At 38.0% G+C, this 22,223-nt stretch overlaps 1 protein-coding gene and 1 long non-coding RNA gene across 3 annotated transcripts in view; one reads left to right on the top strand and one right to left on the bottom strand.

Annotated features, from left to right (window-relative positions):
• The first annotated feature begins 2,663 nt into the window (after nt 1–2,663).
• Nucleotides 2,664–18,184, top strand: LOC136854146 (uncharacterized). Its single transcript, XR_010857646.1, has 3 exons — nt 2,664–2,816; nt 16,604–16,679; nt 17,892–18,184. It is a non-coding gene; the product is annotated as an uncharacterized lncRNA (long non-coding RNA).
• The window catches only part of Wdr81 (WD repeat domain 81), an 87,308-nt gene continuing 81,957 nt past the window's right edge, over nt 16,873–22,223 (bottom strand). For both annotated transcript variants that reach the window (XM_067130374.1, XM_067130373.1), the window contains exon 28: nt 16,873–21,462. In XM_067130374.1, the coding sequence (XP_066986475.1) occupies nt 21,231–21,462 (232 nt within the window). In that variant the 3' untranslated portion in view covers nt 16,873–21,230. The remainder of the gene's footprint in view (nt 21,463–22,223) is intronic.

Genomic DNA, 22,223 nt, shown 5'->3' on the forward strand with positions numbered 1-22,223 from the left:
CATCAGTGACCTCTCCCAGTATCTCAGGATTTGTATGAAACTTCGGATTTTTCACAACTTCTTTGACTCGGTAAATAACTATGGATTTTTCAAACCTTCTTTGGCTCTCGACAGGATATCAGTTTCGTTAGCTACATCATAAGTCGGGTACAATTTCGGTCAAAACTAAAAAGTATAAAATAAAAAATATGAAAAAATTTTATTTACGCGCTTTTATTAAAATGCACTAAAAAGTTAAAAATAAATTATTTGAGACACCAGGTTTTTCCTACAATTAATCATGTCTACAAAAAATAAACGCGTGGGCGCCAAGCGTGGAAGGAAATGCTACAAGAAATTAAAAATATATATATTTCTTTTCTTATAGCATTTCCTTCCATGCGTAAGGAAATCCTGTTATGTCTCAAATAATTTATTTTTTTCACTTTTTAGAGCATTTTAATAAAAGCGCGTTAAAAAAATTTTTGTAAGATAACTTTTAGTTACTAAATGCATTATAATGTTCTTTGAAATAATGAACAATATCCAAGCGTTTCAGTGCGAATAAATATCAGAAAATATTTACTGCTGCTTGATGAATTTCAGAAAGACTTATGTACATATACTCTAATTAATTTGATAACTGAAATTCGTAGTAGCAAATTATTATTATTATATTATGCAAAGTTTTCAAATAACAGTTAAATGTGTGGCAGACTTCACATATTTCCCATCCTCACTCAGTGGTTTATTATTATGCCGATCAAAATCTTTGAAATTTGACAAATTTAGCTTCAGTAAATGCAATGCAGATGTAGCCTACCATGCCAAGACGCCCCGAGTGTTACGGCCCTATATCATAATGTTTTTAGTCATTTTATATAAAAAAAAAGATCAAATATACAATGATGTATGCAAACTTGTATGCATGCACACACACACACACACATAGGCGCGCACACACAAACGTTGAAAATCGCTTTTAATAGCTTCAGTTGGGTATATGTTTTAGGATGATTTTTTTTTTTTCATAAAGAAAACTCGATCATGAGCAGTATAGATGTATCTGGCAATTTTCTCTACATGAGAAGTTCAAAACTCTGTCACAGCCTAGTATTTCAAGTTCTTTGGGCTTGCCTCAGAAAACCTTGTCCATATTATCGTCTTAGGTTGTTGTAGCTGGGCAAGTCGAATCTGACAGAAGTCTGAATGTTGTATGTTACTTTTTTGTTGTATTTTCACTGTGGTATACAGACATCCGACGTAAGAAAGAAAAACCATCGGTGAAAACGTTCGCAGAGGCTTGAAAGTCGAAGGACGAAATAATAAAAGCAGCGCTGCCAACTTTGGGGAATTTCCCCAGATTTGGGTAATTCATGGAGTTGATGGGGAGTTTTGGCATTATTACCAACGGCAAGGCAATTACCCTACACGCACGGTAATTTGACTACAGTTCATGGTTTATAAGGGGGAGGGTAAACTTACTAAATCTGAGTAAAATATAGGTAATTACAAGTTTTTGGTTGTGTTGATAATTATGTTTCAGCAAAAGATGATTCATACAAAATGCAGAGAAAGAATATGCTTAAGAATGCTCCCCATTTTGTTTTGTAAATGACATTGACTTTATTACATTGTACCGAAAGACTGCTTTAATCTGTGTTGTTTTGGTGTACTGTTTGATGCTCCGACGGGAACGACGAACCAACCAACATTTGCATTTGCTTCACAAAATAGAAGTAGGCTTCCTTATCTTAGTCTCCTTCGCAAAATAAATAGACTTCCCTATCCTAATCTCCTTCACAAAATAGAAATAGATTTCCCTGTCGTAGTCTCCTTGTTAGATTAAAACTGTGATATTGAGGAGAACCAGTGGAAATTGTCCCTTTATTTTGATGAAGAGGAAATCAGAGAATTAAAATTTAAAACAAACAGAGTATTGGTAGAAAGTGTGTATGATAAGCCAGCATTTAGAAATTTAGTTTGTTTGCGAAATTGATTCTAACCCTTTCCCATTCCCATGCTGAGATTGAAAGAATTTTTCCATATTCTCATGGATATGCAAAGAAAAGGATAAATAAAGTAAGACGAGAATCATGCCATTTTAGTGACTAAATCATCTTTGAATCCAGGAAGGAAAACTGCATAAACTAAAGGAATTAAGTCTGAACACTATATTCTTCATAATGTCTCAGTGCATGGTTAAAAAAATTTAGAAAGTCAATAAAGACTACAACAACAAGTTTATTGCTATTCATATCCAGAGTCGTCGGATAATGAGAAGAAAACGTGTGTGTGTAGAGGGGAGAAGTCCGTGGAGGTTGGCAACACTTAGTTGGGATTGAAATCTGGGGAGTTTTTATTACTATCGCTGGGTGATGAAAAATTTTGTCAGATGCATCATATAAATGAAGGTGTATTGTTCGAATCAATGTGAATACCAAATTGCGAAAATGTGCGGAACTTAGTTCTCAACCAGTGGTTACAATGTGTACGCTAATTAAATCTATGTCGTTGACTATTATTTCCACCGATAATGAACTCCACGTAATTGACATTTTAATTTGGCGAAACAAATCTTAAAAAACTAAAAAGTGGGTCACACACTGAATAAAGTCAATGAAAATGAAGACACGGTATGATGTGGAATTTTCTCCCTAGTTTTGGGAAAATTTTAGAACCTTGGGGTTGGCCGCCGCCTTTCAGTGCTGAGTCGCTGGTAGTGTGACAACGTGAAATCTCTTGAAAAGCAGTCTACGAAAGTAGCCTACTTGAGAGCCAAGACTCTGGAAATTACAAGGCAAGAGGAGTAGTGCCCCAGAGAAAGATAAATTGAGGTAGTATTGTGATAATTTCAAGCCAAAAAAAAGTGAAGTAGGCCTAGTCATGTGTTTCATAGTGTCCTATGTTTTTTTTAGAATTTTTTCTACAATTATTGCTGTAGCAAACTACCTTTTTGTTACAGCTACCCATGCCTTTTACGTAATAGACCTCAGTGTAAAAAAGGTTTTGAGTAGAGGAAATTAAAATATGATAATAGGCTGTTATGGTGGAAGTGCCGATGAGAAGAGAAAGACCGTAGCAAAGATTGTGCCCTAGCAGGGAGTGAGACACAACATGGGCTTCCCAACAGAGGGGAAACTTCCCTAGAGTTTTTAGGTGGAAAAATAGCACCAAGCAATTGCACCCAGGTAAAATTTGGTAAATTTTTACAACAGGTCCAACCCCGTTTTTCTGAAGTAATTATGTATTTTCTTATGTGTTTTGGTAGAATTAATATCTCTGCGTGGGGTGTTACTTTGGAAATTGATTTTTCCTATAGTATTTTGGTTGCTTATCAAGAATTTACCATTATTTTTTGTCGGTCAGCTGTAATTAACCTCAGAAAATTTATGGTGGCCAACCTTGAATGCTATCGAGCATGTGCAGTAGTATCTCTTCTTAAGCATATGGCCCTCTAATGACCTGCCCATCTGCAGAACCATTCCATAACAACAACATGGCAGTCCAGTCTTTCTCCCAATGTTTTCTCCCACCCAAAACCTTGCATTCCCAAAGGTCACTAAAAGTATAGGAAAAATCAGTTTCTTAGGTAATTGTCTGTGCAGGATTGTTGCTTAGATTTACCCCCCTACCACATCCAGCAAGGTTGGGGACCCTTTGGGAATGCAGGGTTTTGGGTGGGGTAAATCACCATTGACGTAAAATGGTATTTTAATTAATGAATAAAACAAAGTAAAACGATTATAGCATACCCACAAAGTCACAGTTAGGCAACGTACCCAGTCTAACATAGCCTAACATCCCCTAACCTAGCCTAGCCAAATGTAGCCTAACCTAACCTAGTAGAAAGCATTACTTGGCCAGAGCCCCTTGACCCCCTAGATAGGCGAACTGGTTACAAAGGACACCGTCGTCCTAACCTAACTAACCTAACCTAGTAGAACGTATTACGTGGCTGGTTCTGATCGGCTTGGCCTGCTCACCCAGCCCGTCTCACATTTCGAGACTGGCTCGGGTTGCTCGCCCCTGCCCCGTGATCGTGTTTACATCATTGGCTTAGCTCGTGCGGTTCGGCTTGCGCGCCCACTCCCCATTCACATCTACGTGATTGGCTTGGCTCGAACGGTTTGGCGAACCGAATGCTGTCGAGGTTCTCTTTCCTTCAGGAGACTCCGCTTAAGTGAACTTTCGCTCTCTTCAGGTTAGTGCTTCGCTGTGGCTTTAGAGCTTTCCTTCCTCTGTGCTGCCCTCATCACCTCTGGTTGATTATCGCCTGTAGTCTGCCTCTCCTGCTGTTTCTTCTAGCAGGACAGGTAAGAGTGATTTTTCTCCTCTCCTCTTCCCTCAAACCCTTTTGGTTGCTGCAGGGGGATGTGAGTCAGATGGAGAGGACTCTGATGAGTTTCGTTTTTTGTTGGAATTCCGCTATAAGGATCTACGTCACGGATCGGCTCACCGTACATCCAAGTAGTTCAGGATGGTTTTCTGGGTTCTGGTGAAGTTATCCCTCCAAGAAGAAGAGATCAGGAGTGTCGTGCCCCAGGAGGACTCGAAGGTCTTCTTCTTCGGGTTGTAGACACCCTCGATTTTCTTTTCACAGAGATCTTCACGCCGATTCGTCGGCACAGTGATCTCATGGAGAAGACCACGGCATCCCCTCTGAATACTTTTCACTGCTCCTTGCAGGGGTGTTATTGGGGCTGCCACTGTCCTTGCTTGCTATAAGGGCTTTCTCGACTAAGATGAATGCCTTTTCCTTGGACAAGGAATTCATTTTGGTCAAGCCACCCAATCAAGCTCCTTCCCCTTCCTCTTCCTCAACAAAGGCGATTCTTCTTCCCTCGTAGGGGTCTTATGCTGTCTAGCAGATTCAGTCGAGCCTGTTTTCATATGAGTTATGATTCCTCACTCATTTGAAAAGGTCCATATGTCTGACATTTGGTCTTGCAGTTCCTATACTCCGATCAATATGTCAGAGGCATGATACTCCTCCTCGCTCTTTTGACCAGGAGTAACCCAGGTGTGCAGAATTCCAGTCAGTTCAAAGAGACTCACTCAGATTCCTCCCTCCAACTATAGTCTATTTTTTTAAACCTGGCAAACTTGCACTTAGCTGCTTGCCGCTGATGGTATGGACGTCCTGTTGTCCAAATCTCACAGTTTTGCTTTCACACTTTCAGAATTGTGATTATATGATCGTAGAGTGAGTAAAGAGCCAAGTTATGCAATGTTATGTACTGTATATACCAGTTGTACTGTATTAAAAATTTATATGCTGAATTATTATATATATTTAACGGTTTTGAAACAACACTTATCGAAGCCGTAGACTAGAAATGTGTTTCAAATTCATAAACTTTAATGTTTAATTTCTAGCTAGATTTCTAGCGCAGTCATGCTATTAGTGGTTTGAAAATAACACAGACATAATTATTGTACATTGCTGAAGGTTCTCTAACGCCTAAGAACAAAAAACTATCGTAGAAATTTAAGCTTGGCAGAAAAGTTGAGGAGGTGGAGTTGTGGTAGGAACAGCCACAGGGTTGATGCAAAGTTGGCGTACTCTCAGCGGGAGGTTCAAATCTGGGTTGTGGTGCTCTTGTGCTCCTAAAATAATCATTAAGATGTTTATACAGTAAATCATAATGCTAATCTTTTTTTCATTTCAATAATACTGAAGACGGAATGTCATTAATATTTTAGGATATGTATAGAGGCAAATGGAACATGCGTTGAATTTTTTAATATTTTTTTCTAGCTATTGTGCTACTCTCTGCTGTATAAAATTTCAGTACATTGACTGTTCTTCAACTAGAGTTTTTCAGTTACGTCTTTGCCTGGTGTTTGAAGTTCGTTCATGTATGCTCTGATCTGTATTGTCTCTTGTGGCCATGGCTGTGAAATAGATAGTGAGGCACCTGCTTGATAGCCGATTCTAAGCTGAATAATTCTGGTTGTAAGTGGTGTGTGAAGACAACAACTCACCGGCTGTTCCTCCCTCAACTCCACCTCCTCAACCTTTCCGCCAAGCTTAAATTTCTACGATAGTGTTTTGTTCATAGGCATTAGAGAACCTTCAGCAATGTACTATAAATACGTTTTTGTTATTTCCAAACCACTTATGGCATGACGGCGCTAAAAATTGAGCTAGAAATTAAACATTAAAGTTCATGTGTTTTAAACGTGTTTCTAGTCTACGGCTTCAGTAAGTGTTGTTTCTTAATTGTGAAATGTATATGATGACTCGGTATGTAAGTTCTTAATATTTCCATTTGTTACAACTGGTATTTACATAACATTACAAAACTTACTTACCTCTTAACTCACTCTATGACCATATGATCACAATTCTGAAACAGTGCGAAAACAAAACTGAGATTTGGACAACAGGATGTCCATCCAATCAGCGGCAAGCAGCTAGTGCAAGTTTGCCAGGTTTAAAAAAATAGACTATATTGAGTCTTCCTAATGTAAAGGACTGATGGTTTGTATATCTTATAGGTACAAATCACAATTTTTTAGTCAATTGTATTTTTCCTAACCATACAAACCTGAGGTCCTTTACATTACATTTTTATGCCCACCTCATACCACCCCCAAGCTGAAACCAGGGGCGAAAGGCAAACTGGAATGTTTACATCCAGGCAGGTGGGTATTTCTGCCTGCCAGATGGTAGTTACTGCCTAACCACCTTGTTAAAGAGTTTAACAGCCGTTTCTAGCTTCGCCATAAGCAATTCTTAATGTAAAGGACCTCAGGTTTGTATAGTTAGGAAAAATACAATGTACTTTAAAAAATTGTAATATTTACCTGAATTGGAGGGACAAAAATGTTTTGATGGTTTACATCTAGAAAAAGATGATTGTGGCTCCTCAACAGTGTCATTGCCGTCATCAGAAAATGATCCCCTAGGTGGTGATGGTGGCTGAGTGTTACTTAAAGGTGGATATAATTTAGCAGCTTGAAGTATAAACTTGTGTAAAAATGAATCCTTGTAGTGTTTAATAAATAAATATTATATATAAGTAACTTACCAAGTAATTACATAGCTATTAGTTTACTTTGCACGGCAGCTTAAATTCAAAATTTCACAGGTAACACTTCGCACATCTGTGTAGGTGACCAGTTCCGCCCACTAGTGGGGGTATTAGGAACGATTTTAGCAGATAACCTCATCTGTTCCTGAATAATCTTCATCACTTGCAACCCTTGCAGCTCCCGAGGGGCCGAGAGTTTTGGGGGTCGCTGCGGTCCTTGCTTGCGAGAGCTCTCTCAACCAGATGAATACTTGTCTTCGGACAAGGAGTTCATTCAGGTCGAGACACCAAGCTTCTCCCCTGCCTCGACAGAGTATGAATTCTTCTTGCCTCGGAGGATCTTGCTGACTGCAGTTCTGTGGGCAATTATGGTGCTAAGGAAAAGATTCTGTGCCAATTCGGATCTTCAGTTTCGTAAGTCCCGAGTTGGCTCGACCCTTAGGAACAAACTTTACTTGATTCTGCCTTTCTCTTTCAGAGATTTGCCAGATACCGTGGTAATCAAAGTTAATACCAGGGCACTGCCTTGTCCTTTGGACACTGGCCAAGACCTTTGGGTCTTAGTCATCTGGGCTCGACTTTGAGTTCAGCTAGGCCCCCTCAACTCCCAAGAAGTCCCAGGCTTCGGAAGAAGATCGCGGAACACATAGCCTTCTTCTTCCCTTCTAGGAAAGTGCACATAACTGTGTCTCTTTCCACCCTCTTTTCCATAAGGGAGGAGGGAAGAAGGGAAGAGAGAAAGAAGTATCAACCAGGAAGAAGTTCTCCTACTGCTGATGCCCAGATGAAATGATAATTATTAAATCTCTGGAGCTGGCAGCAACATTGATGAGACCTGGGAATGGATTCCTTCACGAGAAGTATCTATTTCCCTTGGGTTCCAGCACCCGTGGGACAACCTCGACATCTACACCTTTCTTCTGTTCTGTCTGGTTCGCAGAGTGATCAACCAGACAATGATCATTCCGAATCTCAGAATAATTCTGGTGGCACCAAAATGGCTGCAGGCCATTTGTTATCCCAACCTGCTACCCCTCCTTTCTGAGGCACCGAGAGAGATTCCCCCCTGGCCCAACCTGCTGTGTCAACCCCATGTAGAGCAGTATCACCTGTCAGTGCAGTCCCTGTGTCTTCATGGCTGGAGGTTATCCACCATCTCCTGCGAGCGAGAGGTTCTTCGTGTCGCGCAGCGACAGAGATGGCCGGGTACCTCAGAAGACCCTCCGCAGCGGTATACTAGGGAAAGTGTTCCGTCTTCTGTGGTTGGTGTCGTGGACAAAATCTCTTCGGTCGGAGCTACTGTTCAGCAGTTCATGGACTTTCTCGTCTTCCTTCGCCGAGAGAAGCTTCTCTCTGTTTCATCTGTAAAAGGCTATCGGGCCGCACTCGGCCTAGTCTTGCAGCTGAAAGGAGTAGATATCTCGTCGTCTTTTGAGATTTCCCTACTGATGAGAAGCTTTGAAAGGTCTTGCCCACCCAGGGATCTAAGGCCCCCTGCGTGGGATGTGACTCTCGTTCTAAGGAGCCTGACTTGTGCACTGTACGAGCCTTTACGAGAGTCGTCAGACAGGGATCTGACCCTCAAGACCATCTTCTTGCTGGCCCTGGCATCGGCGAAGAGAGTTGGCGATTTTCATGGACTTTCCTTTCATGTTAAACACTCGAGGGGATGGGGATCAGTTATGCTCGATTTCGTCCCAGATTTCATGGCGAAGACTCAGAATCCATCAGTCTCTGATGCTCGGTTCGAGTCTTTCACGATCCCCTCCCTAGAGGACTTTGTTGGTAATGAACCAGACGAGATGCTACTGTGTCTTGTCAGAGTGCTGCGGCACTATCTGAAGAGGACTCGCCGTCTCGAGCCTGATAGTCGACGATTCTTCGTTAGTACTGGCTCGACCAAGAAAGAAGTGTCCAAGAACACGATCTCTTTCTGGCTTCGTGAGACGATAAGTAGAGCGCATTCTGCTGCTGGAGAAGTCAGCACCGGTACGCTTCATCCAAGAGCTCACAAAGTCCGCAGCATTGGTCCGCCCCTTGCATTCCGGAAGAACCTGTCCGTTTCACAGGTTTTGAAGGCAGGTGTCTGGTCCCAACAGACCACCTTTACTGTACTTCCTTCTACCTTAGGGATGTTGCACACAAGTCCTTGGGCACTTTCTCCTTGGGTTCTGTGGTGGCTGCTCAATAAGCTGTGTAGCTTACCCTGCTCCTCTAACAGGACAGGTTGCGTCTCACCTAAGATGTACGGTTGTGATTGGGAGAATGAATGTGGAGTGACTGGCCTCTTTTCCTTCTCCTCATCTTGGCTCTCTTCCTGCAGGCAGGGAGTGGATATGCTGTTACATGCTGGATCTGGCAGTCAGTGCAGGTAAGCACTCAACTAGAGCTTCCGTTCTATTTCCATCCAGGATTATAGAAACAACCCCACTCCTTCTTGTAAGGGGGAGGGGGGGGAGAAGACCATGACAATAAGACAAACCCAATGCTTTTTATTGCCTTAATGTCACCGACTCCAAGTTCTTCCTAGCCTACTTTGCATGAACTGACGCTTCCTCTTTCATGCAAAGGGACCCAGAAGTCTGACAATTGATCTCACGTTTCTTACAACCCGATCATTTTGTCAGAGGCAGTTTTCCCTTCCTCGCTCTATCAACCAGGAAGGGAAGACAAGGTGTGGTGAACTCCAGTCAGTTCATAGATACTCACTCAGATTCCTCCCTCCAACCGGTGAGTCTTCCTAACATAAAGGACCGACGGTTTGTATATTGTGTTGGAACAAATCACAGTTTTTAAAGTAAATTGTACTGTATTTTACGTAACTATACAAACCTGAGGCCCTTTACATTACATTTCATGCCTACCTCATGCCACCCCTCAATCTGAAACCTGGGCCGAAAGGCAAATTGGAATGTTTACATCTGGGCAGGCGGCACTCCCCCCTCCCAGACGGTAGTTAACTGCCTAACCACCTTGTTTGAAAGGTCAACAGCCGTTTCCAGCTCCGCTGAAAGTAATTCCTAATGTAAAGGACCTCAGGTTTGTATACTTTAAAAAACTGTGATGTTTCAGTTACTGTATACATAAAATGTCTATTTTTCTTTCTTTTATTAAGAATTCTGCTTCATCAAAATACAATAATAAAGACTGCACTTAAGTGTTTTATAGTTAGCAGATTTCTCACATCCTTCTCAGTGATAGCGATCCTCACTGTACCTTCTGCAGTGCCATCTTCCTGGTCGTTATCATGTGGAGCATAGCGATGGCATAATGGACTTTTGTGGCCTAAACCATAGCAGCTATTGCATTTAATTCTGTGATCATAATAGCATGAACTTTGGTTGTGGTTATGTTCACCACAATTATAACATCCGGGGTGGGATTCATAATGTTGATTTTTATACATGTAACTTACCCAGTAATTACATTGCTGTAGTTTCTACTGTACTTGCACGGCAGCTTGAATTTCGAAGTTCGCGGCAACACTTCTCGCTAGAGCAGAGTAGGTGACTAGACCCTGCCCATTTTCTCCAGGTTGGAGAAGATTCTTTGCCTTTCTGAGCCCAGTAGGTGGTTATTGCCATCAGTACACCTCATGTGGTGCACTGTAGGCATTTCGTGAGGTTCTTTGCAGTGTCCCTTCGGCCCCTAGCTACAACCTTTTTTATTCCTTTTACTGTACCTTTGTTCATATTCTTTGTTTCAGCTTACTTTCCACCCTCTCCTGAAAATTTATTTATGGTGCAACTGCGAGGTTTTCTTCCAGTTACTTCTTTAAAACTTTTCTAATCTCAATTTCTGTTTCAGTGCTGAATGATGCTGAATGACCTCATAATTTCCAGTGCTTGGCCTTCGGCCTAAATTCTATGTTCTATGTATTGCTGAGGGTGCCGTTTTAGAGGAATTTTTAGCACCCCTGTAGACATCAAAGTTTCCCTGCTTTCTTAGATATAGTAAGGGTTTTTCACTATTTACTTTCAAGGTTATAGTTCCTTGCTTTCCATGGTATTGTATCACATGTACTTACATACTGTAGATCTGGCAGATGATCAGCACCTTAAGGTGTTGAGATTGAAGCCCTTACAAGTTAGCATCAGTCTCTCTCTGAAATTTAGATGCAGGTCTTAAATTTTTTCTGCAGATCCTTTTGAACCTCTGGAATAAGTTCCATTGAAGTATTTACATGTACTATGAAACTCTTATTTACCACTACCGGCAGTTAAGAGTAAATTTATTTCAAGCAATCTCCTTAAGCCTGTTGTAAAGGGAATGCTATTTTATTTTTTGCCCTAGAGCTGAGAATGATGTTAAGGCTTAGTTTTTCCAAGGACTGTAAGAATTCCAATTTAACCTCTTTGGTGGGGAAGAAGAGGAAACACTTCTCTGCCCTTTTGGGGTAATTAAAACTTCCTTAGATAGGTTAAGCCTGGAAGAGGCAAAGTTATCCTTTTGCTTTGTGATTTAAGACCACCTAGAATGTCTTTTGTCAAAGGTTAAGTCTGGAATACAGTAAACACCCTGTATTCGCGGGCGATGTGTACCACACCCCCCACGAATAGCTAGAACCTGCTAATACTTAGAAACCTTCTAAAAACACTTAGAACTGCCTATTTTGATAGTTCAAACACAGAAAAAAACTAAAAATGCTTATACAGGTATTATCCTACTTACGATGGGGTTAGGTTCCAAAGAAACCATTGTTTGTTGGAAAAAAGGGGCTTGAATATAGCCTAGCCCACAATGGGGTATTCGGTACCATATATATACATATGGTAGCCTAGCCTACACAATAAAGTATACTCTATACATACACGGTATAGTAATTATTAATATCAGCTAATTCTGGAGGTTCATGCAGAGTGACTTATGATAATCCAATATAAGAGAAATTTAATAACAAACAAGAATTAGCTTAGCCTACACTATGGTATATCATATACATACTGTATACGGCAGCGTAGCCTACATTATACTGTACTCTATATTCACATATCTTATTACAAAACATCAACATAACAAATATGTATCTTTTCCATGGATCTTTTGAAAAGTTATGCCTGAATTCACTGTATCCAGTAACATTGCATATATTCTTATATTGCTTTTGTATTATAAATTGTGATCATAGCAATCAATGTTTTGGTTTGGAAATCATTTACGCTGTGTTTATTTCACAATTTTAACTCAGTTCAGAGTACTTTTCTTGCTTCTAGTTAGTGTAAATGAATCTCTAGATACTTTTATTTATATGGGGCAAGGTTATTTTTTTTTATACTGTACGAAGTTTTTAAGTCGAAATACAACTTAAATACATCTCCTGAAATTAATTTAGCCTTTTTTTTTTTTTTTTAATAGATGATGTTGGCCATTTGGGGGCACTTGTTTTGTGTAAAAAAAAATCAAGATTCCGTTCACTATTTTCACTTGATTTCATCATATTAAGAGCTTTACGTATTTATCATTTACTGGCGTAAAAATAGCAGTAATGTGTTAGTTTTGATTGAAATACTTTTTCACCAATTTTAATTACGGTCGAGTTTCATCCATGTTGCCGATGCACGATAATTTATAGTCATTAGCAGCTTGAATATTGTTTTCTCAGCCTCAGCTACATCTTGCGGCATAAATTTATCAGTATATTTCCTTGCCGATCTTTTATCCATACCGAATAAAGGTATAATGTAAAAATATATCAGTCCTATTCTACGTAATGTCACTTGTACTGTAACCTACGGTAATTGTGTATTACCGTACGATGGTTGAAATACAAGCAAAAGGGCTGTTGTAATCCGATTCGGTGATAAACAAAACAGCTTCTCGGGCGGTTGTTTATGGCTGTACGCATTTACGCAAGAGTATAACGTTACTAACAATACAGTACTTTTATCATTCTCTTTTACTTTTTTAACTAGAAGGTGGAATAAAGAGTTGGAGGAAAAGAAGCTGGTCTATTGTAATTTGGACTCTCTCACTGCCTGACGAAATTTAAAAATATTTTATAAATATTGTTGTATTGGTATTATTGCTTACCCCATTGCAAAATCGAATTATCGTAAGGTGAGCTATCGTAACTCGAGCACTACCCAAGTATTTTAATAGTTTTATCACGAAAAGTGAATTTAGTCATGAAAATGAGATAAAAATAGAGTAATTAGTGAATATTTCTCAGTGAAAAATACCGTGAATGGGCGGATTTTCAACGAATAATGCGTATATACAGTTTGCTCCTTAGAGAGATCCGCAAATCATGAGACCGCGAATACGGGGGACTTTACTGTAGGAAGAGTTGACCTTTTGTTTTGTGATTTTAGAAAACCTGGAGTGTCGTTGTCAAAGGTTAAGCCTGGAAGAGCCAAAGTTAACTTTTCATTTTGTGGTTTTAGAATACTAGAACATCTTTGTCAAAGGTTAAGCCTGGAGGAGGCAAAGTAAAGCTTTTGTTTTGTGGTTTTAGAAACCTAGAGCGTCTTTGTCAAAGAACACGAGGTTCTCTGTGACATATTTGATTAGGCTAGTGCATGAAAACTAGCTCCATACCTTTTACATTTTTTGAAGTTAAACATTGATAATGTGAAAGCTGTTGCTAATTCAGTTAGTTTTATGACAATTTGTTGCTTGAGGATGGGATCAATGTGGCACAGTAGAAGGGCAATTTGGTTTTTGCTGCTCACTGCCCTAAGTGTGCAGAATCATGTTTGAAAACAATAAAGCCCCTAGTTTGGTAGTAGTAGTGGGTGAAGCCTTTTCCTGAACTGAAGAAAGAGCAGTCTTTTAGGCTTTTTTTTTTTTTTTTTTTTTTTAAATCCTGGGTTTTAATATTTTGGGAAGCAGGAAGGTACAAATATTTTATAGAAGTATACCTGTATATTGTAAAGGTATTTATTTTTAGTGACTGTCATTTATAGGGCTTTTGGATCCAGGCTCAGGGGTCCCCACATGCCACATGTTTCATTCTGGCTGAATTGAAGCATTTTTCTCTGCAAGGCTACTCATTGCTACACACGTGTTAGAGCCTTGCTCCCTGAATGGAATCCAACTTCTGGCGGCAGTAAGATCCAGAAAGGATTCCAGATCAGGTAAGAATGTTTTGGGTTTCATGCAAGAAATCTTTAGCTCGATTGGCAGAGTAGAGTATGTCTCGCTGCATTATCCACCATCCTCTTCTCAATGTGGAAATCGGCTATCTTTAACAGTAGGTAAGAGCCTTTTGCTCCTTTTAGAATCTCTTTACATCAAGAAACTGTCGCCTTCCTTAAAGAATCAAACTACTTCACACATTATACACTAACTGCCTGTTATTCACACTTCCCTCTCTTTCTCTTGCTCTTCCTTTTTCTCTGGCATTGACTTTGATTATTCATTTCAAGTATGTTCCAGTCACTCCTCTTAACAGGAAGTCCAGCAGCATTTTTTTTGTATTGCTCACTATTTTTATCCATATTATTTACTTTTAGCTTTAGAATGCTGTGTATAGTTTTTTACCTTTTAGCCTAACAACTGGCATAGTATATTGTAAGTAAATATCTTACAAATATTAACTATTCAGCTGTGTTTTTTAAGATTGTACAAATTTATTGTAGTGTTACCCTGATGATGGGAAGGGATTCCTGAAATGTTGGTGTAAATAAAAAAAAAAAAGATGATTTCCAGTCTTCCTGCTGACTCGTTTAGCTTGCCAGGAGCGAAAACCTTTTTCAGATATGTAAAGCCAAAAATTTGGTCAAAATAAGTAGTTCATCTAAAATTTGAGTGTCTTCTCATTGAGCACCAATAATTCACCAAAAATGACTTAACTTGGAATGCCTGATGTCTTTTTGCTGGTTTATTTGACATATGAGGACCCCTTAATTGGGGAACTTACGTTTGCCTTGAAATGGACTCTGATTAGGAGATTTTGGAATGGTAATTTGTAGTTGCTTTTGGAGTTTATACAGAATGGTGTAGAATTCATATAGAGTGGCATTTCCTTGCAACAGATAGAATACCAAGTACAGTATTGCAAAATTGGAAACTCTTTGGAGTTCCATTTTTTCATGCAAGTGACACAAATTTGATATTTAGGGTTGCTCAATTTTAACTTGTGTTCAGAGTTGCACTACTATACTTGATTATATAATGTATTGTCTTTATTTCACTGTGTTAATTTTTAATATTAAATAGTTTAATAAGACTACTGAGCTAATTTATTTTACTCTAGACTTAAGGAACTAACAAATGTTTTACTCTAGACTGAAGGCACTGGCAAATGGGAGAAAATGCCAGTGCATCCCATTGGTGTTGTCTTGTTGGCAGGGAGGCTTAATTATTTCTAACTAGTATATATGTTGACATACAGGTAATATGCAGAATTGATATACAGGTAATATGCAGAAGGAAAGAATTACAAGTACTGCAATTTCTTAAATTGAGAGAGTTAAGCCGAGTTAGTTACTGAAGGGCTTGTTTGAAAATTTAAAGATGCTGAATTGTTATAACTGTTTCCTATTGGAATTTCAAGTGTCCTCCATATCTTGGTAAATTGATGTCATCAGTTTCTTAAGAAAAATTGTCTTTCAATAGTCCTTCAGGAATGCCAAAGCCTTTTCAAGATATTTCCCTGATGCAAGATACTATAATAAAAATAGCAGCAAAAGTAGTGAATGGCAATTTTAATGTATGTACAGCTCCTCAAAGACCTGGAAACACTTTGAGCTGTTTTCTTCAGATCACTTTGCTAATGTAATACAACTACGTTTTCTTAGTGGCGAGATAGCAAGGTTGTTTATCATTCTTCTGTACTCTCCAGATTAAATTAGCCTTTTTACATATTGTATGAAGTACAGTAGTAATGACTTTTTGATGTATGTTCACAGATCAGAGCTTGACTGGTAGAGCTGGCATTTATCCCGGTTCTTTCTTTACGACTTTAAATGGACTTCCAATGAGCCCACACATTTATAAAAATTAAACTATGCAAAATTTAAAACTTGAGGTCTTTAGAATTTCCCAAGAGGGTAGTTTATGCAATGATGCCTGTTCCTGTCAGTGGCTGAAGAAATAAAGGTGTTTTTTTTTTTAAAACTACTAGCTTTACTATGGCAAAGGAAAAGGATACATTAGATCAAGACCCAAGGTTATAATCAAGAATGAGTTCCTTAAGAGAAAAATGTATACCAGTGAAGGCCATCCTTGATACAGTGTATTTCACCTTTGGAATGGAATGTGGTGGTTTAAGATAACCATCATCAAGGAAGATGGTACCTCTTTTTGTATAAGTAGGAATTTCATTCTTAGCTGTTATCAAAATATCCACCATTTTGTGTATGATGAGCATGGCAGTGATTTTTCTTTGCAGGGTTCAAGGTTGGTAAGCAATTAGTAATTCCTTCCTCTAATTCTGATTTAACCAGTCGCTACTTTGACCAGTACACAAGTCTAGTTCACCAGTTCCCCAGCCATCCTGCTTGCGGAAGCCTTCCAAGTTCTTACTTGTAGTGGTCTGACCTCTGATATCTCTTTTGTCTGCCCCAAATTATTATTTTTTGTTTCAAATTATTATTTTGTGTTTTTTTTACATCATTGACTTTTTTTCTTTTTTTTTTTAGGCATCAAGCTGAAAACTTAAGTACCATGTCTGTCCATCAGCTTTCTTGTGTGATTCATACTCAAAAAGTGAAAAAGGTAGGTAGATCTAGTCCTATGGGCAATGGTATGAGTTTATTTAATTGAAAGTTTATGGTCGACGGTATAAGTTTGTTTAGTAAGTATGGCACTGCAGCAAAGTGAATTACTCTTAAAAACTATTTCTTGACTGAAGTCCTTTCAGCCACAAAACTGAAAGGTAATGCAAGCAAAAAGCTGGGAAGAAGAGGCCTTTAGTATTGTTGCTTTATATTTATAATGGAAGTTCAGCATATACAATAAAATGAAAATGAAAATTGTATAAAAATTACGGAGGATGAGTGAGAGTCTGAAATCATATATGGCTTGAAAATATATCTGATTTACAACATACATACATACATATATTTTTTCAAACTTACACTTCCCCACTTATACTGTATGTGACTTGTGTGACTCTTGTCATTTTAAAAGATGATGTCACATTGTTATCAGTGATTCTTTCACAGCAAAATAACTTACAGAAGACCCAAAAAGTGTGGTGTATAATATTTAATAAAAAAAAAAAGAGCTTAAAACTTTGTTGAGAATGTTGATGTCTACAATTTTGTTACACATTTTTGACAACAGTAAGTTGTATACCATGAACTATCAATTACTTGTTTTTATCACCTCTTCATAAATGCTGATCAGAAGTGATATATAATTTACAATAATTAAAGGCAAATGTTTTAGAGAAATGCAATTCATATTGGTCACTAATCTTAAATGATTTACAATTTAAAGCCTTCATTTCCAAATGCAGAAAATACGACTATTAAATTTGTTACACTTGGAATGTATTCTGTCTTAAGATGCACACATCAAGGACATAAAAACAGTTAATCCTGTGTTACTAATTACAGTATTTTTTTACCCTGCTAAAAATGCTGACACAGCATATGGATATTTACAAATTATAAACAGCTTATATGATAGTCTAGCTGAAGATATGTTACAATAACCTTTCACTTTCTGCTCTTTATGTGATGCACTTTTCACTGCAGTATAGTATAATTACACATGAAATTAGCAAACAGTGGTTAAATAAAAATTATAGTAAGTCAAAGAACTGCTGTATCCTCTTCAAATTATTCTTTATAGTGACAAATTAATTTATACGAAAAGTGGAAAATTGTAACTTACAACAGTATGCTATTTAATCAAAAAGCTTTATTGTTTTGTACAAGTTCCTATTGAATCTGAAAATTATTTTATATCTTTTTCTTACAGCACCAAATTGAAAAGCATTGTACATGAAGTGAGGCCAACCACCAAAAAAAAAAAAATTAAATTAAAACCAGTGCAGGAGGTGAATTTTCAGAACACAAAGTTCAGAGTCAAAAGAAAATAGTCCACTGGTCAAGTGTACTGCACGTGTCCCATAGATCCTCAAGTACCTGTAAGTAAGAGCTTCACTTTCAGCTTAGTTTGGTCAGCAACTGTGAGAAGTCGTCAAAATTTGGAGGTGGGCACTAACTTTGTTTTTTGAAAAAATATGAGAAAACTGTTTATAAAAAATACATTACTCGACAAATCCATTGATGCAGAATGACAAAGGCCTCGCACCTGGCACAAGTCCTGTAAAGAGTGCAGCCACTCTAATGTGCTTACTTTTCCTTGCTAAAATTCATAGGGGTGCTGCAACACTGATATTGTTGGTAGTACAGCCCCTGCCATGAGTGCAGTACCCATCATGAGCTTAATTCTCACTGCAAGTTTACAAGTATGCTGCAGTGTGGTCCCAGCTGCAAGGGCAGCAACCAATGCAAACCTCATCTTCAGGAAAGAGAGTTCATAAATGTGCTGCAGCATAGCTGTCTGTTGACCACCCCTGCCATGAGCCTGACCTTCAGTGAAATAGTTTGCAGGTATGTCTGCATGTGCAGCATTTACTGTGAGCTTGAGCATTGATAAAATGGTTCACAGATGTGGTGTAGCAAGATTCTCCATGGTAATTTGGGTTCAGGTGAGGAAGTCTGCCATGCCTAGGTGTTGAAGTATATAACTTTCATTCACGCACAAGTTATAATGTGCTTTTGAGCTGTTGCCAACTCTGGATGTTTGTGGCTGCTTCTGGTATTTGCTGCTGATGTTATTAATGCTTCTCCTTCCAAACATGGCCCCAAGTAGGTCACTACTGTCAGTTGCCGATTCCTCGTGTTGCTCTGTCTATACTGGTATCAAGGCAACACTGGTCTTGGTCTCAGTCTAAAGGAGGACCCTTTCAGCTGGGTGGGAGTTTGGAAGCAGTATGAAGTTCCAGCATTCCCTTGGGTGCCCATAGAACAAGTTAGGAGAAGTGGCATACAAGAACATGGCTGCTATCGCTGCTCCCAATGAAACTCCGGTGTTTCACAACCTTGACAGCAGCACTGGCAGCAGTGAATACTGTCACAACCTAGACAGGAACGTGATGGTGAATGCTAACATTTTGGTGGTAGCAGAGGTTCTTCCTTGAGCAGCAACTTTAAAAACCTCCCATAAAGGAATTGGTTCCACCTAGGCAGGCTAAACTCAGCCGAGAGGTCGTCTGTCAAAACTACAAGTACTGTATTTTACATGGCCTACAAGGTCAGGTCATCCTTCATACTGTCACTAGTTTCTCTAAGGTGAATTTAGCAAAATACAGTTTAAGCATAAAATAAACAGAAAATGTTAACGAGAATCTGAAACTACAGATTTATCACTAACTGTTAAAATATGAGGTGTTGGGAACCAACTCTACTTTTGGCAGGATGTGGGAATGAGATAGAAATATGGACATTAGATAAATTGAAAATCTGAGACTAACAAGTAAATGTATTCACCATATGTAGCTGTCAATATTAAAAACTGAAAACATTTGTCACCAAGACTTTTAAAAATTAAACCTGTATTTATTTTTATAAGTAAGGCAAACCCTACTAGATAAAGAATTCCCTGCATTATAGAAACTTATTAGTGAGTCAGGAACAGGAAAGTTTGTACAGAAAGTTTGTATACATAATAATAATATGCAAGGAGAATTTGTTGGAGGTTGAGGAGTGCTCTGAATTACTGGCTCCTTAATATTGGGTAAAATTTAGGCAAAACAAATAAGTACAATCTTTCACAATAATGAAATCGTTGTTTTATTTTACAACTAATGCGTTATTAGTTCTTAAATATCTATATATTGTACAGTAATGTACAGTATATTATATAAACAATGTTAGCTGAGCAAAGAAAGCTATCTTGGAAGTGAGCTAACAAGCATTATCAGTAGTAACTAGTATACAGTCACCCTCTACACTAACACTTAATGGCATTAAGCAAAGACCAGAAACACTAGATATCTGGAAAACAGGGAAAACATTATGCAGGTGATACAGAAGCAACTTTTAATTTCAAGAACCAAAAAATGAAAAGGAATTTTATTAAAAAAAAAAATACTTTTTTGTTTAATGAACTCAGCATAAAGTTAGTTTATAAGAAAAATGCTAATGGAAGCATTTAATTCTGACAGAATGAACGTCAAGAACTCTTGAGAAAACTAAAGCCTCTTACTAACAGGCAAGACATGAAATTAAACCTGAGGATCAATGGGACACATTAGGTATGTTGAAACCACCAATTTCGTTGTGAATCAGGAATGGAGTGTCTAGGAAATTTGCTGATCATGAATTATAGCTGAATTGTAAGTGAATGGGTTTGTTGTGAACCAGTGTCATATTAATTGTAACCTCACTTTGTGACACCTTTAATATTTTTCAATGTGTAGAAAGTTTTATCAACTATTGAAAAGTTGTGAAGCAAACCTTTCAAGAATTTTACATTTAAAAAATAGCACTTCATTCCAATCAATTTAGGTCAGTGATGATAAATTTTACCCTTAACACCAATTCCTTCTCACAAAAATGCATACAGGATTTTGGATCCCTTTCATTAACTACTAGAGAGTATTTTCTAATGTTTTGTGAAGTACCAACTAAGGGTAATGGACATCAGGCAAAACTTCAACTTTAGTGTACAACAGGCTACAGTGTTAACTACTGTACACTTGAAATCTAACAATACTGAAAACAATGGGAGATATTTATAGCATAATGTTCTTTGGTAACTCTTTAGATTCTAAATACATGCAAAAACAATATGGGACTTACTGGTAAAAAAAATATTTTATCTTCATTCATATACAAAAGAAATGTCCTCTGTAACATACCATAAAAAAAATTTTCATGTACTGCAAAAGTGACCAAAAATGGGACTCTGCTGATTTTAGCATTAAGCTCAATTTTTTGGATGCTCTGCCTACTCTTAAAAAAATTTAATGTGGATAGCGAAACCTATCTCTATCATTTGTTGAAAATCTTTCCAATACATATACAGTATATGTGCAAAACCTACTAAAGTTCCATAATGACCATTACCATGAAATAAAAACTGAAAACTACCTCATAACTTCATTTGAGCTTTTAGCTAGAAAGAAATTAATAGAAAACGATTTTTTCATACTATCAAAACTAACAAATTTTCTTGTAAAGCACTGAAGTACGTACTGCGCACAGTGTGGAAATATGAAAAGTTACAAAACAGACATCCATGAAGTATTCAGCACAACAGTCTGATGGTCCCATTATCAGCTCCTAAAAGAAGCAGTCTATTCAAAGGCAAAAGCGCCATAGTTGTAAGAACACCTCGGAATGTATCGGAACGCAATCTTATTGATGAGAATGAAGCAGTTGGCGAGACAGAAGTGTGTACTCCAATGCGATTGGCTGTGGTTCCGGTTATGACTTCGTCACCATATAAACTTATCAAATGAACAGGCTCTGTGGGTCCCCTATTGAGAAAAGAAAATTTAGACTTCTAAAAAGAAGTATTAATTTTTACAATTTACCATCAGGAAAAATACTACTACAAAAATGCTGAAAGGCAAATAGCAAATAGTGATAATAGTGAAATGAATAATAATGATATATTAAACAGTCAAAACTTGTAATAATAGACTACCATTAGTGTTCAGCTTTTTACTAGATAATGGACAGCCTCAGCCGTCAAGCAAACTGAGGTATATAACAAGATACTTCCCTAAACTGATGAGGTTGCAATGACTAGGAAAGGCTGTTATAATAGTACACAAGTGTGGAAATACAGTATATATTACTTAGCAGGAAATATTGAGATGTTGGGAGGATGTTTTTATAGCTGTGACAGGCCTGCAACAGCCCTTGAATAAGCTGTAATCATTATAAATCATCAATATTACTTGTGCTTTGATAATTAAGCTGGAATAACCTTTTGAACTCCAAAGTACACAAAAACTTCACCTTAAGCAAACTTGTCATAGCCCCATAGCCCTTTGCACGCATTCTTTATTTGTACCTTTACTTATATTAAAAATATTGTTTTACAGTTCTTGTGCTTCATAAATACAAGCCTCTTGTTTTCCTTATGCATACTATAATGTTATTTTACTTATGCTGTCACTAGGAAGCAGGCTTACAATAGCTTAGCAGCATTCTGTTCAGTTGGCAATATAATTCAAATGTTTTAGATAAGTGTGTAATTTGTGTCTGACTAATTAAAAGACACCACTGATCA

This window comes from Macrobrachium rosenbergii, chromosome 28, assembly GCF_040412425.1.
Source record: "Macrobrachium rosenbergii isolate ZJJX-2024 chromosome 28, ASM4041242v1, whole genome shotgun sequence".
Classification (NCBI taxonomy): Eukaryota; Metazoa; Arthropoda; class Malacostraca; order Decapoda; family Palaemonidae; genus Macrobrachium; species Macrobrachium rosenbergii.